General features: G+C 36.6%; 2 protein-coding genes across 4 annotated transcripts; one reads left to right on the top strand and one right to left on the bottom strand.

The window, feature by feature from the left end:
- The first annotated feature begins 386 nt into the window (after positions 1-386).
- Positions 387-15,024, top strand: LOC116167305 (TGF-beta-activated kinase 1 and MAP3K7-binding protein 3). 3 transcript variants are annotated; one of them, XM_031482643.1, is made up of 6 exons: positions 387-596; positions 2,390-3,667; positions 11,061-11,294; positions 11,346-11,570; positions 12,459-12,515; positions 14,867-15,024. In XM_031482643.1, exons 2-6 carry the CDS (start codon positions 2,413-2,415, stop codon positions 14,890-14,892), a joined length of 1,797 nt encoding a protein of 598 aa, XP_031338503.1. In that variant the 5' UTR covers positions 387-596; positions 2,390-2,412; the 3' UTR covers positions 14,893-15,024. The 3 variants fall into 3 exon arrangements, with proteins under 3 accessions (XP_031338503.1, XP_031338501.1, XP_031338502.1); XM_031482641.1 differs by lacking the exons at positions 12,459-12,515; positions 14,867-15,024 and having other exon boundaries at positions 11,346-12,437; XM_031482642.1 differs by lacking the exons at positions 387-596; positions 12,459-12,515; positions 14,867-15,024 and adding an exon at positions 1,167-1,480 and having other exon boundaries at positions 11,346-12,437.
- LOC116167306 (pre-mRNA-splicing factor Syf2) lies at positions 15,015-15,839 on the bottom strand. Its single transcript, XM_031482644.1, has one exon. It carries the CDS (start codon positions 15,747-15,749, stop codon positions 15,039-15,041), a length of 711 nt encoding a protein of 236 aa, XP_031338504.1. The 5' UTR covers positions 15,750-15,839; the 3' UTR covers positions 15,015-15,038.
- Positions 15,840-15,955: the final 116 nt, after the last annotated feature.

Here is a 15,955-nt window from a genome sequence, read left to right as displayed (position 1 = left end):
GTTGTTTGCGCCCGTCCACCCTTGGTTTTCCCTCAAAAACTATTACAAGGGTCCCGAGGGCGGAAAATGGGAGGGAACATTATGTAATATGTATTGTATTTGGTCTGTGGCAGTTTGTAGTACTCCCAAAAAAAAAGGGCAGGGTAATGTCTTAATTTGCCATTGTGAAAAGAACTAAATTTTGGGCTTTTCCCGTTTTGGTCACTTTTTGAGTGCTTAAAATTAATTGCAAGCAAGAGTATTGCCATAGATGCTTTGTGTGTTGCCTACCTCATGGTGGTTTGCCGTAAGACAGTAAAGTTTCAAACCATTAAAAAAAGTTGTTTTATTGTCGTGGCGCTACATGCATTGTATACTTTCTAATTCTACAAAAAATTTCTATTTGTGTTCCAAACTAAACTTCAACTTTAGTCTGTGACATGTGATATAAGTGGGTAGTGCAGAAAATTTCGTTTTTGTTACATTTCGACCTTATTTGTTCGAGTTTTTAAACTGAAAATTTTGTAAAAAAAAACAAGTGCGGTTCGTAGCAACTGTTCACAGTCCGAATACCGTTCTTCCCGTCCTTAAGTGAACACGCTGATATGTAATCCTCGGTGCGTATTCTATACCTTAATTTTTGACGTTTTTCTACTGTTTTGGTACTTCTTCGCTTTGTCTGCACTTTTAATTGTTTCTAAAGCCCGTTTTACACAATAACCAAATTAGAAAAAGTTTGATTTACACCTGATTATATCGCCCACAGTTTTCCCTAAGGAATGTAACGCGTCAAAGACTAGTGACGTAAACACGCCCCCGCTCTATCTTTTTTAAAAAATAATACTATTTTTTTATGTAAATATTTTAAAAAAACGACCGGGACGCAAATTAACTTCGCCTGTAAATCCAGAGTTGTTGCATCTATTCCTACTCCCCAGAATTACGTCCCTTTAAGACGTTTTTGATCACCGGTACTGTAAATCCAAAAATAAATCTCTTAATTCCTTAATTAATAGCGATCTCTGCACGTGTTTTGCATTTTTGAAATGTTTCGCCAATCTCTTAATTTCTGGCTCGGCGTGCTGCATGAGCGAATGTCGAGGCGAATGTATACACGTTATCACTTTGACCTTCAACATTATTGTTGGTCAGTGGAAAATGTCACTTCCAGTGAAGCTCGTGCCATGCCAGTAAAAAGTAACGGCACGGTCTGTGCGGATTCGCGACATTTCGCCACCTGTTTGTTTGTGTTTATCTCTAGAACATTGTCAATTTTTTTGCTCTTCCAAATATTTGAATCAGCTACGTCATAAATTGTCCTAGATATTTAGTTCATTTTTAATCCGAAATCATAAATTATTTAAGCTTGGCTAAATATTTGGTTAGGCATTTTTTTCTGTAAGTAATTATCGAGGTAATTATAGGCAATCAATAGCCAATTCCCCATTACTTGCTTTAATCTTTGATCTTTAATAATTACAGCCTTGATTCCTCATATCAGGTACGTACCTATTTAAGTTTAGTTTAGTTTTTTTCGACAAAAACGATATTCTACACAATTGTAATGGTATGGGAGAGGGGGAGGGGGCACTGCTACACATGTAGTCGAATGACGTAGGTACAAATATCTCGTGAAATATCCTCGGAAATATCTTCTCATATGTTTAAAGTAAAATGCACCTTGTCATCACGTTCTTCTGAACATTGTAGTTCAATAATTATAAAAATGAGGGGGGGGGGGCTAATTCACGTTTGACAGTTTTTGATAACTCATTGGAATAGCTCCACGAAAAATCAATCCAAAAAACCTCGTAAAATGTTCTGAATTAAAAACTCTCTAGAACTGTGGTCAGGCAATATTCACAAAAAAAATACTCCCCGCTACGCTACATTTCTTATGGGAATATTTAAATATCATAAACTATGTTTATATTTTAGGGTTAAATGCAAAACTCTCTCACGAACGTTCGTAGCGCACGGACGCGTCCTGAGCTCACGAAAAGTTTATAAAGTAACTAGTAGTCCAGTAACTACCCGAATGCGCTCTTAGTGTGTTAGGAGTGTGTACAATTGGGAATGGGGGAATAGGACTTGTCAATGAAATGACAGGTTCTTCTTTTACCAACATATTACTCTAACTTATTTATCTAAGCGTATTTACATGAATGGGAAATTGTTATATCTATTCGAGGTAGAGTATTTTATATACATATACATATTGATGATCCTGACAGAACCCCAAAAAAGTGCACCTTTGACTCGTGAAGTTTGACCCTCATTTTTTAATTGTCAGAACTTTTTCTAAGATTATAATATTAACGTAACAATAAGCTTTATCGACCCATATTATAGTTATAGTCTAGTTATAGTTAGGGCAGTGTCAAATAAATAATTTCTTTTTTATTTCTAGTGTCGCCAGCATAATGGCCGGCCATGTTTGCCGGAGGAAGGCGAAGATCCTCTAATATTCGAGTCATGCAGTTGTTTCACGAACTGAAGCAGCAATTTCCTACAGTACCCGATCACATTGTAACAGCTTGCATATCGGAGTACGCCAACCGGAACATTCCGGAAGGTGATCCTGATCGAGATACGTTTACATTTCATCAAGTATTAGAAGCAGCGGCGGCCTTACGCTTGGCTGAAAATCAAGAGCTCATGGGCCGAACACTAGCGAAACCAATCGATCCTACCGTCTCCCTTTTGGAACCTTCGCTTAGCCAAAATTCCGACAATCCCAAATCGTCCGACCGATCCGAAATGAACGAAGGTGATAGTGACATTAACCGAAACGTTGTTAAATCGAGTGTGTTCTACGTAAAAGCGCCCGAGTGTGCGAGTGTCAGTGAGAAAAAAAGTTCACCGCAAAGGCCGAATCGTTTGGATATTAAAACTAGTGATGAATCGAAAACGGGCGGGTTTAATAAAATTCAGCCCTCCGAACGTTGCTTTGATTTACAAAAACTTCTGAATACAGATAACCTAAACGTGAAGCCCCCAAGATCGCCCGTAGTTTCCAAACGTCTTGCAAGTACAAAAAACTCCCCAACAAAGTCAGACAATACCAAATCACCATTGCCTTCACCGGAAACCCCGAGAAAGTCACAATATCAGGGTTCACTCGACAGTGGTAACTATTCGGTTAGCGGAGTTTCGTCACACTCTCCATCTGGTTTTAACTCATTCGTCGGCAGTGCGTCGAAAAGGCTAGACTCGCCTTCCAAACGGCCGGAAACCGCCGAGACACCCACACAAACCTCGGACACGCTGCTCGGCGGCGTTAATTTATCCCTAAATGTAAACTGCCAAATGGACTTAGTTCAATCGCCAACTATACCAAAACATAGCACCGCGCTTCAGCTAACCCCCCAGATGCCCTGGTGTCAAAATCCGCCATCCCAAAGGAGCTACACCAGTGTTAACTTAACCTTAAGACCACCTTCGACCGAACCCCAACCTCCAATCGACATTACATCGCAAAATTCAAGTCTAACGTATTCCACGAGCAGTTTTGACTCGCAGAAGGGCTTACAGAGCCGCCTGCAAATCACGGTGGGACCAGGGGGAGGTAGTGTTTCATCTATTAGGACGAGGCCTAGAAGCAGTTATTGTGTTCAGGAGGAAAGGATTGAAGAGACTGTACCTGTTAGAGCCGGCTCGATGCCTGATTTAGCGACAAATGTGACGTGTAAGTAGCACGTTTTTTTCGGTCCGATTTTAGGTCAAAAAAAGTGTTAATGGATTTTTACCAAATGGATGTGTTAGAATGGTCTATAACAAATACCAAAAAAATAATATGTGGGCAAGGGAGTGTTGAGGCAAAAGTTGAGGTCAGAGACAAAGGTGTTCAGTGGGAAAGTTGTAGATCGTGAAAAATCTACAACTTTTTTTCCAAAAACGAATTCAGTAACATTACATTGTCTGGTAAATTTCTATAATTCTTAGTCGCCATGGATACAATAAACACATGTTGCATTTAAAAAATACCAACTTTGGGTCAAATTTCAGAAACAGGGATCAAACAATTTTTTTCTACTACGCCACTGGATTCTACGTAAAATTATCTCAAACAGTTGTTACCTTTTTTCCTCGATTTTCTATTCTATCTTACATGGGTAGTAAGATATAACATCCAAAAAAGTCAAACTTTTTGTTTTCACCCTGTATTTCCGAAACAAACGTAGCTATACCTATTGATTCTGTTTGTGGTATTAAATAATCTTGAATCTTTTTAAATGAATATCGAATTTATATGAATTTCTTTACTGTTATATTTTTGGAAAAAGAATTTAATATGCTACCTTTTTAAAATAAAATATACAGGGTGTCTCAGTAAAAAAAAGGTTAGGTCCGATTACTTTTTTACCTGACCCCATATACCTACACATACATACACAACATCCTTTATTAGGTACTTCTTGATGGCACCAACAATTTAACCTATAAAAATGTCGAAAATGGGACACCCTGTAGGCGTACTTATACCTACAATACCCAATTTTACGAACAAGTGCGATGCGATTTTGTTTCTAAACAGAAGCTGTTCACTTTTTATAATGAAAAAATGTGTAGTTATTTGAAACATAAAAAAGCGAGTAAAAAAGTCTCGTTAAAACAAAATCATGTTTGGCGGAAATAAACAATAAACACAAAAAATAACTGTTTTCCGCAATTTTTTCGGTTATGTGATGAAATGCAAAGTTGTAGATTTTTCATGATCTACTTTTTCAGTGAACACTTTTGTCTCTGACCTCAAACTTTTGCCATTTCACCCTTCGCAAGTACTTCCCAGGTCCCACTCAAAAAAATTTACTTTTGTATTTGCTGGGTACTTGTTATATAACATTCTAACATATCCACTTGGCAAAGATCCATTAACAATTTTTCCCTGGACTATTAGAGATAACCGAATTGATAAAGGAAGTATTTATGTTTTTTACATGCTCGCATCATACGACCATATCAATCATGTGAGGTCTTATCAGTTCTATTTTTATTATTACGGATTTTAAAACTTGACTTTGAACACACAATTTATGAAACGTTTCCGACGAGGTTTCCATGCTTCGTTCTTGGTTGTGGATGATTGTCTTAACGTGGTACTTAAGGTGAACTTTTTCCTGATTTTTATAGTTGTAACTCGTCCAGATTATTTTATAACAGTTCGCAAGAAAAGGAATGGATCCAGCGATGATCACTGAGGGACTGCCGTATTCGCTTTCAAAAAAATAATGTCACAGAGAGGATGTTATCCGCTCCCGATAAAGTCGTAATATGTAGATCGCCGACGGAGATTGCAACATTGCGGGTTTTTAAAATTATTGGTAAATCCACAAAGGACTTCAAAAATAGATAATCGTGAGCGTAAAAATCTGTTTGCCTGACAGATTTCCCAAAATATGTTTTGCACGTTTTGTACAATTATTAAAAAATACAAGTAAGCGCCGTTCTCATTTCACATTCGTGTCGGAATAGGGTGAGTAATTGCGTGGAGGAGAGAACCAAGGTACCTGCTGCTAATGAACTCTGGGTGATTCAGGCGACCTCGACAAACTTTTTTCCCTTCAAATTGGCGTTAATTGTCCTCCGAAAATAGCGGAGGCAAAATTGCAGGTGCGTGAATATCATGAGAGGCAATTAATTTTGCTAATAATACAGAAAGACATTTCCTCCGCTGGCAAACCGAAATTATAAATTTGTGTGCCAAAACAAATCATTTGAAACCGTTTCGTTATTTTTATTATTGAGTAGGTATCGACCACCGTTACGTTCGTCACCGAAGCGGTACCGTTAATTGTTCGTAAAAATTTCAATTCCTCTCATTGCGGAATGTATTCCAGGAATGTCTGGTGTGCGTGCATCAAAACAGTAGTTAAGAGACCATCAGGTGTGCGGCGCGCATAACAAACCCACTTCGATTATTTATATCCAGAAGTTCACCCACGCAACCTGCACTACGTTATTTTCACATCGACAAGGCCGCTAAATATTATGCTATAAAAATACAATTCTTTTCGTACGTTTATTTTTAGAACTGTTTATTAGTGTCATTACGAGCGGGCTTCCGAATAAAAGTTTGCGGTGCGGTTAAAGGTTTTTGTCGTTTAAATACGAATAATAAACTAATACCTACGGCCTCGTTAGTTTTAGTACCTACTTGGTTATTTTCAATGTTTCTAGGTCGTACCTAATTATAATTACGAGTTATCACCGAAGTTGTACACAGTTCATTATCATTTTTTGAATCCTTGGTCATCTAGCTAGACCATCTTCACCACTTTTCGTGAGGAAACTGACTCGGGGATTTGAACGCCGGTTAATTATCAATTCTTAACTTTCCGAAAAGCGGGACCATAATCATATTAGTTTATTTTTTGATTTGCACGACAATTACTAACCTAAATGTAATGCTATTTGGTTATGGTTGGAAAGCATTTTTCCAGAGCTTTCCCACAACGTATCACACATGGGGGGGGGGGTCAGGTCGTACCTAATTATAATTACGAGTTATCACCGAAGTTGTACACAGTTCATTATCATTTTTTGAATCCTTGGTCATCTAGCTAGACCATCTTCACCACTTTTCGTGAGGAAACTGACTCGGGGATTTGAACGCCGGTTAATTATCAATTCTTAACTTTCCGAAAAGCGGGACCATAATCATATTAGTTTATTTTTTGATTTGCACGACAATTACTAACCTAAATGTAATGCTATTTGGTTATGGTTGGAAAGCATTTTTCCAGAGCTTTCCCACAACGTATCACACATGGGGGGGGGGGGTCACTATTTACATTGAATAAAAACACTATAAGAAGCCTAACGCTTATGGAAGAAAGCGCGACAAATCCCCTTGCACCGGCATTGGTTGTGATCACCGAACTCTCTTTGCGGTAAATAGGAGGAAAGCAAATTCTCATTCTTCTCAGTTCAAGAATCGACACTATTGACAGTGTTTCCATTATATTCTCAGTTCAATCTCTGTCGCGCTTTATTTCCACGGGGTTAGGCTTCTTATAGTGTTTTTATTCAATGCTATTTAAGATTTAAAAGTAGGAGTGGCTGAGGCGCAGGGGCTTGGAGGGGGTGTGTCGCCAACTATGTCATTGTGATTCCCCCTCCGAATTACCGAAACGGATTTTGATTTTTTAAAATATCTCGTTTATTTACTAAGACATGGGGGGTGGTAAGTTTTCAAATTGCCACCCTGTATTGTGATTCCCCCTCCGAATTACCGAAACGGATTTTGATTTTTTAAAATATCTCGTTTATTTACTAAGACATGGGGAGTGGTAAGTTTTCAAATTGTCACCCTGTATATACGATAGTTTTGAAGCAAGTATTTTTTGCATAGAATATATTGTATCTATTAGTTTAGAGTTATTTTCGGGAATGATTTATGGGGGTTTAACTGCATACGAAATGGGGTGTAGCCGAGGGCGTATAGGGTCATTTCCAGGGGCGGACTGGGTAACTGCGGGCCAGGTGGAATTGCATAGGTTACGGGCCATTAAAGTATTAGTGTAGTAATGAAGGTGGGGGGGGGGGGGGGCTCTGAGGTGCACCACAAAAACATTTTAAAGTACTCCTTTCTCGAAAATAAATTACCATACAGTTTTTTTTTAATTGCAGCTGATAATTAAAAGTAACAAAATATACAATCCACACGAGGTGCGTCGCCTATCATTGTATTTCAGCACTTTCATGCTACGACAAAAAATGATAAATTCATTGTAAAACACTTCAATTAAATTGTACACTTCAATTAAAACAGAATTTTTTAACAACCTAACATCAACCCCAATTAGAGAAACGTGCCCCCCCCCCCGGGCCAGTGCGCCCCTGGTTATACACTGCCTTTTTTTGAGCCCCGAAAGAAAAATTGTCTCAGATCGACACCCGGAAAAAAATGTTTCTTATAGAATGTGGCCTGTAGAATTCATAATTTCAAACAGTTCTAAGATTGGGCTACTAGTCCAAAAGTTACAGCCCTTTGAATTTTTTTTCGAAATTGGTTTCTAGTCTATAACTTTTGACTGAGAAGTCTGATCGAAAAAGTACGAATTGGTTTGGATTCTACGCGCCCAAATTAATAAGAAACAAGTGTTTTCCCGAGAAATTTTGGTGCAGTCGATTTTTGGTAAAAAAGGAAGGTAATAACTGCCTTTTTTTGAGCCCCGAAAAAAGATTGTCTCAGATCGACCCGGAACAAAAATTTTCTTATAGAATGTGGCTTGTAGAATCCATAATTTCAAACAGTTCCAAGATTGGGAAAAGTACATGTCAAAATGTGATGAAATTCATACCTACACTCCAGATTTTCAGGCGGCGTTTCCTGTGATCCACTTCACCATGTGGATGTAATCTGAAATAAAAATTATGATACAAAACGGCTGCCCGTCACATACGATCTTCAAAAAAAAAATCGAAGTGCATTTTTACTCGGCGTCGAGCTCGGCGTCTTGCATTCCAGACTTTGGCATCTTCATTCGTCTCGATGCAATTCGCTTTGGAACAAAGAGCTAATAAATGAGAGTGTTACTAATGGAATTCTCGACGGTTTCTACCTTTAGCGAAATTACTTACATTAAATTAGTGACGTAACCCACTTTCGCACAGGAACTAACTTTTGCTATATTAAGAAAACTCTTGGCAAAGATCCTAGGAATGCGAATGCGGTATCAGGAAGTAATGACATTAAAATTGATACACAAAAATCGAAATTTATTACCGGCGAGCTATTAAAAAATTGCGAATTTTTTAAACATTCCGACTAGTTTTACCGGGACCGGGACCCGTAACTGGTTCATATGAGGGCTATTAAAACTTCTCAACGGTATGCTTTGATATCAGAATATAAAGATCGCCAACAAGTCAAGTGCTGTTCACAGTAGATAAATGGAAATTTGGAAAAAACTCGTGGTGGTGGTTGATCCATGCTCTAAATGGGGGTGATGAACCATAAAGGAAATAAACGACTCAATTCCTCAAAACCTGCACAAATATTTATCCATGGGGAAGGTTTTGAGGAATTGAGTCGTTTATTTCCTAAATGGAAATTTCATACTATGAGGCAATGAGAAAAATGAATTGGTTTATAAAACCCAATTTTTTAATGCATTGTAAAAATTCAATCTGGTAGTATGACATGTGGTCGCAGCTCTAGTGAGTAGCGAAATCTAATGGGTAGGTGTCTATAGCGTTTCAATTTATTTTAATTTATTGCATAAATATCACGCAAAGTGTTCATTAACATGCGGCCTCATCAACATTCAATGTTAAATATAATAGTACATAATGTATTTTTATTGCTCCGCTCATTTGATGAAGTTGATGGTGCTACTTTGACATTAAGCTGAAAGCCCCAGAAATGGGTAAATCGGATGGAAATAAATTACAAACGAGAATTGTAGCATTTTTGAACTATCTAACTCAACCGAGAACTCAACTCGGAACTCAACCGTTTCCATTTAATTCAAAAGTTTTAAATCGAAAAATTAATCCTACATTTGCAATTTAGTCAGCATTTAATAGAGGGGGTGGTTTAGCTAAACGTACAGAGCAGACATCCAAAGAGAAGTGATTATGGGTCTCATCTTTAGTGTTGTGAGCCACGAATATTTCCCAACGAATTTTGCAGTATTTCCGGAAATGTTCCCATTGCAACAATGAATACGTATACGTGTAGTAGTTCTTCTCGGGAAAGTTCGAGGGAAAGTTATTCAAGTATTATTCAAGAATCAAATTTTAAAATCTGCACCATAGAATTTTCTGCATTTTCGTGAATGTTTTAGATTTTTTTAAAGTTTACGAATCTGCAATATTATTTTTGAATTTTGAGTGAGTTTATTTATTGTTTGAATTTTTCGAGTTTTGATTTGAAGGTGCAGTATTTATTATGCTATATGAACTGAGACAGTTGATTGATGTTAATGCAACAATTTAAAGCTTAGATCCGTTTTATTATTTTTAATAACTTTATTAAAAGATTGATTCGGTCTTTGGTGTAACGTAATTAGTAAAAGATGAATTTTACTGAAAATTTCCGAATGTTCTCGAAAGTTCTGGAATATTCCCAAATAAATTATGGCAATTTCACAACACTACTCATGTTTAGGGACCAGACTTATATGCATGAAAACATGTCAAAAATGCACATACGTATGCATGCATGAAGATATGCACGAAAAATTAAATAATCACAAAAAATTATTGAAATTTCTTTAATTCAAACTATTTAAACATATAAGCTGTATTAAAACAATTAATGAATAATTAGTATTGTTCCAAGTAGTCCATTTTAAAATTTGTGCGCCTGTTACTTAGTACGTTGTTATAGACAGAGAAACATCTTTCCACATCGAAACGAGCAATTGGAGCGTACTTTAGTTGAGGTATCAGATGAGGTTCTAATGTTCAACATTTTCCTCGGCCAACATTCGTCATCTCATTTGTTGAACTTGAAAATGACTGACGTTTTATAATTTGACAAACTTATTTTATTTGTGTTTTATTTATTTTTCTATTCTTTTTTTCTTTTTCTTTTTTTTATTTTTATTATTTTTTTTTGTTCTGTTTCTATTTTATAATTTTTATGTTATTTGATTTATTATTATTTGTTTATCTTTATAATTTATAAATAAAAATATAATTGTTGCAATCACTACCACTGGAAACTTGTTTTGTAATAGAAATGGTTTAAAAAGTTAATAAAATGCTAATGTATCTTTAATATGCACAAAAACACCAAAAATGCAAAATATGCACCATTTTCTTTGCGCCAATGGATTCATTTTTGTTAGTTCGTGTAAATTATTGATTTATTTTAAGCTGCATACAATATTTACATAATGCATAAAAGCATGATCTCCTGTCCTTACTCATGTTCTTTATTTCTTGAGCATTAACAAAGGGGGGTGGAGACTGTCCACACGTTCGACTGCATTCAAAGTCATTTGTCACTTTTGTACTTTTCACATACAACATTTATTTTTCTAGTTTGGCAAGTCAATAATTGAAATTCGGACACTCAAAAATTTTTTTTATACGTTTGGTATTTCATCTAAAATTTTTTGTTATAGCGTCTGTGATAAGCAAACAGCAAGCTCATATTGAAAGACTGCGAATAGAATTAATAACTGAAAAGGGACGCCTAATCGCAATGCAGAAGGAGATAATATCATTAGAAACACCAAATTCGATAACGTGCAAAGTTGACGCGGAGATAGAAAAGCAACTACAAAAAGAAATTAGACATTTAAGAGGTCAATGCGAGCGGCTTACGTATGATGTGGATCGACATTCTGAATCGAGATGTAAGTATGCAAACCTCCGCTATTCCGATCATGTTCCTTTTCGGTTTGCAGTTCCTTTAGGCGAAACGAGCGAGGAGTTCTATCATAATATATATACAGGTCAACGTGGTCCAATAACTTTAGGGTCTTCTGAACGTGTCGAATCGAGGCAGAATCCGAGACAAACAGTCCCCCTCGAGATGGAAGATCCGAAATGGAATTGCCACATGTGTACATTCCAAAATCATCCGCTTCTGGATAAGTGTGAACAATGCGAAATGCCTCGCATACTTCACGGTACGAAAAATGAACCTCCAAATCCCTGCCTACCGTTCGGAATGGTTCCCCTTAATGCTACTAACCTTGACTCAAGTTTATGTGATATTTATCCGCAATTGCGACGAAGGCGGCAACCATTTACATGTGCAGATTAAATGCGTTAAGCGGAGTAATGGCTCTGAGAGTAAATAAACTGTGATTTATGTGACAATACCAATGAAACTTCACAGTTATTGTTATTATACCAGATAGGGTGAATCTCCTTACTTATGAATATGCAACCTCACAAGAAGCACCATGTTGTCTTCAGTCATTTGTTTTGTTTAATTTAAAAACAATTGAGGATTAGTACCTTGTGTGGTTTTATATAGAAAGATTCGCATGGTGATGGTAGCTCGCCCGAAAACGCTGTACCTGTAGTCATGTCATTTTGTTATAAACTGTAAGATTCTGTACAACAGTAATAAACTAATGACACTTGGCTAACAATAAATAATGGCTCACCCTATGCTGCAATAAATTAAAATTATACATTTTTTCTAGTGTGTTATTAACTTTAAGTAAGGTAAACTATATAAAAGGAAGTAATGTTAAGTTGTGCTCTGCATCAGAGTTGATATCCACCCGTCAATTATCACAAATTAAGCAAACAAGCTAGCAATATCCACTTGTTTTGTTGGCGAGGGTTCTTCACTCCAGAAATTTATTCACGTGAAATTTTTCAACTTCACATGTGCTACTTTTAGAGGGAAATTGTTTTGGAGGTACTGTCATTAATAAGAACGATCCTCTTATAGTTAACCTTACCTTAAAGAAGTTAAAATGAATATTTTTGAGAGGGATATATTTATTATAGTGGATTGTATTAAATGCATAAACAATAAAGTAATTGTTTATTTTTTATAGTGTCTGCAGCCCCTGGTGATAATATTCATATACATGTTACCCCACGGATGTCAAGACGTAAGATAATGTTAAGCGTTGTGTGTCTGCATTTCATGTGTTTTGCATCCAGAGTGAATTAACTAATTAATTGGTGTATTACCCCGATAACCTCAGAAAGCTTTTGATATAGAATGGTCGACTCCCATTGCATTTAGGTATACTTGAAAATCAGCCCCGGCTAAATTCTGCTCCCAATACTAAAGTGTGCCCCACGTGTTGATGAATTAGCTCTGGTTTTTCATGTTACAGTATGTGACAGTTACATGGAAATAAATGTCTAGTGGTCCGCCTCCACTCCCTTCGATCTTCAGTGCTACATAGTCTCCTCTTTCTTCCTTCTTCCTCTACTCCGTCTTCTGACAGTCACATCGTTTACCAAACAGTTTTCCTCAATATGTGACCCCAAGGAATTTCTTTTTCTTTTGTTAATGGTGTCCCAATATCAATTTTCAGTACTTCCTCATTCCTCACCCTGTTTTTTCAATCGGATCTTCAAAAACATTTTCCATATACGCATTTCCAAAGCTTTTATTCCTTTTTTGTCTTTCATTATTTTCCATCATATAGTATTATGCTCCACACAAAGCCTATTACTAACCCCCTCCTCGATTCTATATCCACCTTGTTTTGAAGCATCCAGCACGTCTTTCTATACTATGCTTGTTTTGCAATTCCATTTTTTGTTTGCCGGCGGTTTCATTATCAGTATCTTTTAGATAAGTATAACTGAAATATGAAAACGCCCTTTAAACAAAAAGAAGGTAAGTAGGTAATATAATATTTATGAAGATTTATAAGTTATACAAAATATGTGAAATCCCCAGTATTTAAAATAATTCCAAAGCATAAAAAAAGATGAAAGTTAACTAGTGAAGATGTTGTGGGAGTACATACAAACGTTATCCGAGACGAAAGACTGATAGAATAAAATTTGGGAAAGAGACAGAACATCCTCATACTAAAAAAAATGCTTTTAATTATAATTTGGTTTGGTTGTGTGACAAGGTTTCAATTTATTTCATTGCTTGTTTTGTAACTGTGATTATTATTAAGAAATTCATAAGCAAGTTCATGATTTTGAACTTTCTGTCCGTCTGCACATGATAACTCGCGAACGGTTTCAAATTTTCCAATTCTGTTTTCAGTGTTATATTCATCTTTGCCCAAGGATTAAATTTTCAGTGAGCTGTCCGTCCGTCCGTCTGTAACAAATTTAGCAAACGAACTCCTGGGTTATTGAAAATTTAATCGGTTTTTCCTTAGGCGATGATAAACATAACACTGAAAACAGGATTGGAAAATTTGAAACCGTTCGTATGTACATAGAAAGAAAGAATTGATTATATTTTTAGTGACCCAAGAGCTCATATTTGTTACGAGTAGAGCGAATAACATTGCTAACAAAAAGTTCTTGGTAAAAATACTTTTGAACCTAATAATGTGATTCTGTTGTCTTGGATTCATGGGCAACTTTGCAGAGGTAGGTATATTACAATTGACAGGAAGGTTACTTGGATAATTGGGAGTCGAAACACGACCACCTGTCATTTTAATTTGTGGAGTGCACTAAAATTAACTTAAGGGTAAGACTTAAAATAACCGCTGCATGTCTGCATGTTTGTACTAAAAGGACCATACATGTTATTTTGTTGTTAGTTTATAGGTATAAGTAGGTACCTACCTGTAAATTTACATATCTGAGCATCTACAGATCTTTCTGGCAATATACAATTTGTAGTAAATATAAATTATTAACTCTATGCCCCACATCAATGAAACGCTAGATCAAGTACCTACTACACAGGGTGCAGGATGAACCTTAATCGCACGCCAACAAGGGGCACGAGACATGTGGAACAGTGTATCGCGTGCGAGAAAAGAAGAACCCCTGAAAAGCATCCATTTCGTCAAAAACGTCTCACTATGTCTACTTTTAAATGACAAAATCTCTTCTGAAGGGCGCCTAATTTTATGCAACGAAAATAACTTCTGAAAACAAATAAAGATCTGACTGTCATATTAATTTGAATATTGTTGCTTGAAACTGTTACTGGCACTATACCAATCGACAATATCAACTTTTTCTTCAGTTGAATACAAAGCAACAATATTCAACAGATGTTTATTTGTTTTAAGAAGTTATTTTGGTTGCATAAAATTAGGCGGCCTTCGAAGGTTTCATTTGGGGAACACAATACATGTAGATCCCTATGTCTACTTCTTATTAAACTCCCCTGTCAACTACCAGAATACGTCCTGCGACTCTTGCATTGCCAGATAAATGTGTAATTAGTTAGATCTGTAAATTAACACAAAATATCTTGTCCATATACTTCGAATAAAATGTAATAGTTGGCTTTCATTTGTAGGTATCGTTCATTCTTGGGTCCTTTAGCAAGAATAAATCAAGATTTTTTATTTTTTAGACTAATAAATTTTTTTTATTTACACAAATTCTTTTATTAAAATGTTAAATAAATTGTATGTGATAGAACTAAGATAAAAATTAAAGGCGTATTTTGATATAGTAAATGTTTATTATTATACAGCAGTTCCTCGTTCCAAATTTTGTTTAATCTCCGCTGTATGTTCACCATAGAAGCGTTCCAATTTCTTATTGAATTTGGCATTTCTTTCGTTAATGTAGTCAATATCGGCGTCGTCGTTATGCGTTCTTCTTCGTGAGTATTTGTCACGTTTTGCGATTTGATCTTCTAGATCCTTTACCATGTTATCAACCGCTTCTTTGCGATCCTCCTGTAAACCGTGAATTATTACGTTGCGACCTCCATAGAAAGCGTCGCCATATTTCTGCTTCATCTCCTCGTATCTCTCCATGTTTTTCGGTGCCATGTTTCGTATGAGACGGTCGTATTGACGTTTAGTGGCTGCTTCGAAGTCAGAAAAGCCCACGTCTGGATTCTTCTTCTTACGCTTTCGTTCAAAGCGGTCTGCCTCAACTGCCGAAATATTTAGCAATTTCGTACGATCATAGTCTTCACCTTTCTCCTTAGCCTCCTGTCTCGCTTTCTGATCGTTCAATAACCATTCCGCTCGTTCCTTGCGACTTTCCCAATTGGCAGGCAATTTGTTTCTGGCATCTTCGGCAACAACCTCCTGGTGGTTATGCGTTCTCGCTTCGTTTCTTTGTGTATGCAGTTGACGAAACCTTTTCATCCGCTCTGCTTGTTTCTCGGCAAACGATTTTGGTTTTTCTTCCGAATTTGCGTTGCTGCATTGCCCCGAATCCATTTTTCTGGAAGGATTTTTAGTCGTAGGATTACCAAAATGTCAATATTATGACGTTTACATAACCCCAACAGGTGACAGAATGGTAACTACTAGTACCAACCATTAAATGTTAAAATACTACCGCGGTGCGAATATACAGAGTGACCAAATAAAACTGTTGGTTTTTTGAAATTCGGAGTACGACTGTTGTGTTCAGCTGAAGGAGA

The sequence above is a fragment of the Photinus pyralis genome, unplaced genomic scaffold (genome assembly GCF_008802855.1).
Source record: "Photinus pyralis isolate 1611_PpyrPB1 unplaced genomic scaffold, Ppyr1.3 Ppyr1.4_LG3b, whole genome shotgun sequence".
NCBI classification, from domain to species: domain Eukaryota; kingdom Metazoa; phylum Arthropoda; class Insecta; order Coleoptera; family Lampyridae; genus Photinus; species Photinus pyralis.
Note: the sequence above shows the minus strand (reverse complement) of the source record. Positions and strands in the feature narration are given on the sequence as shown.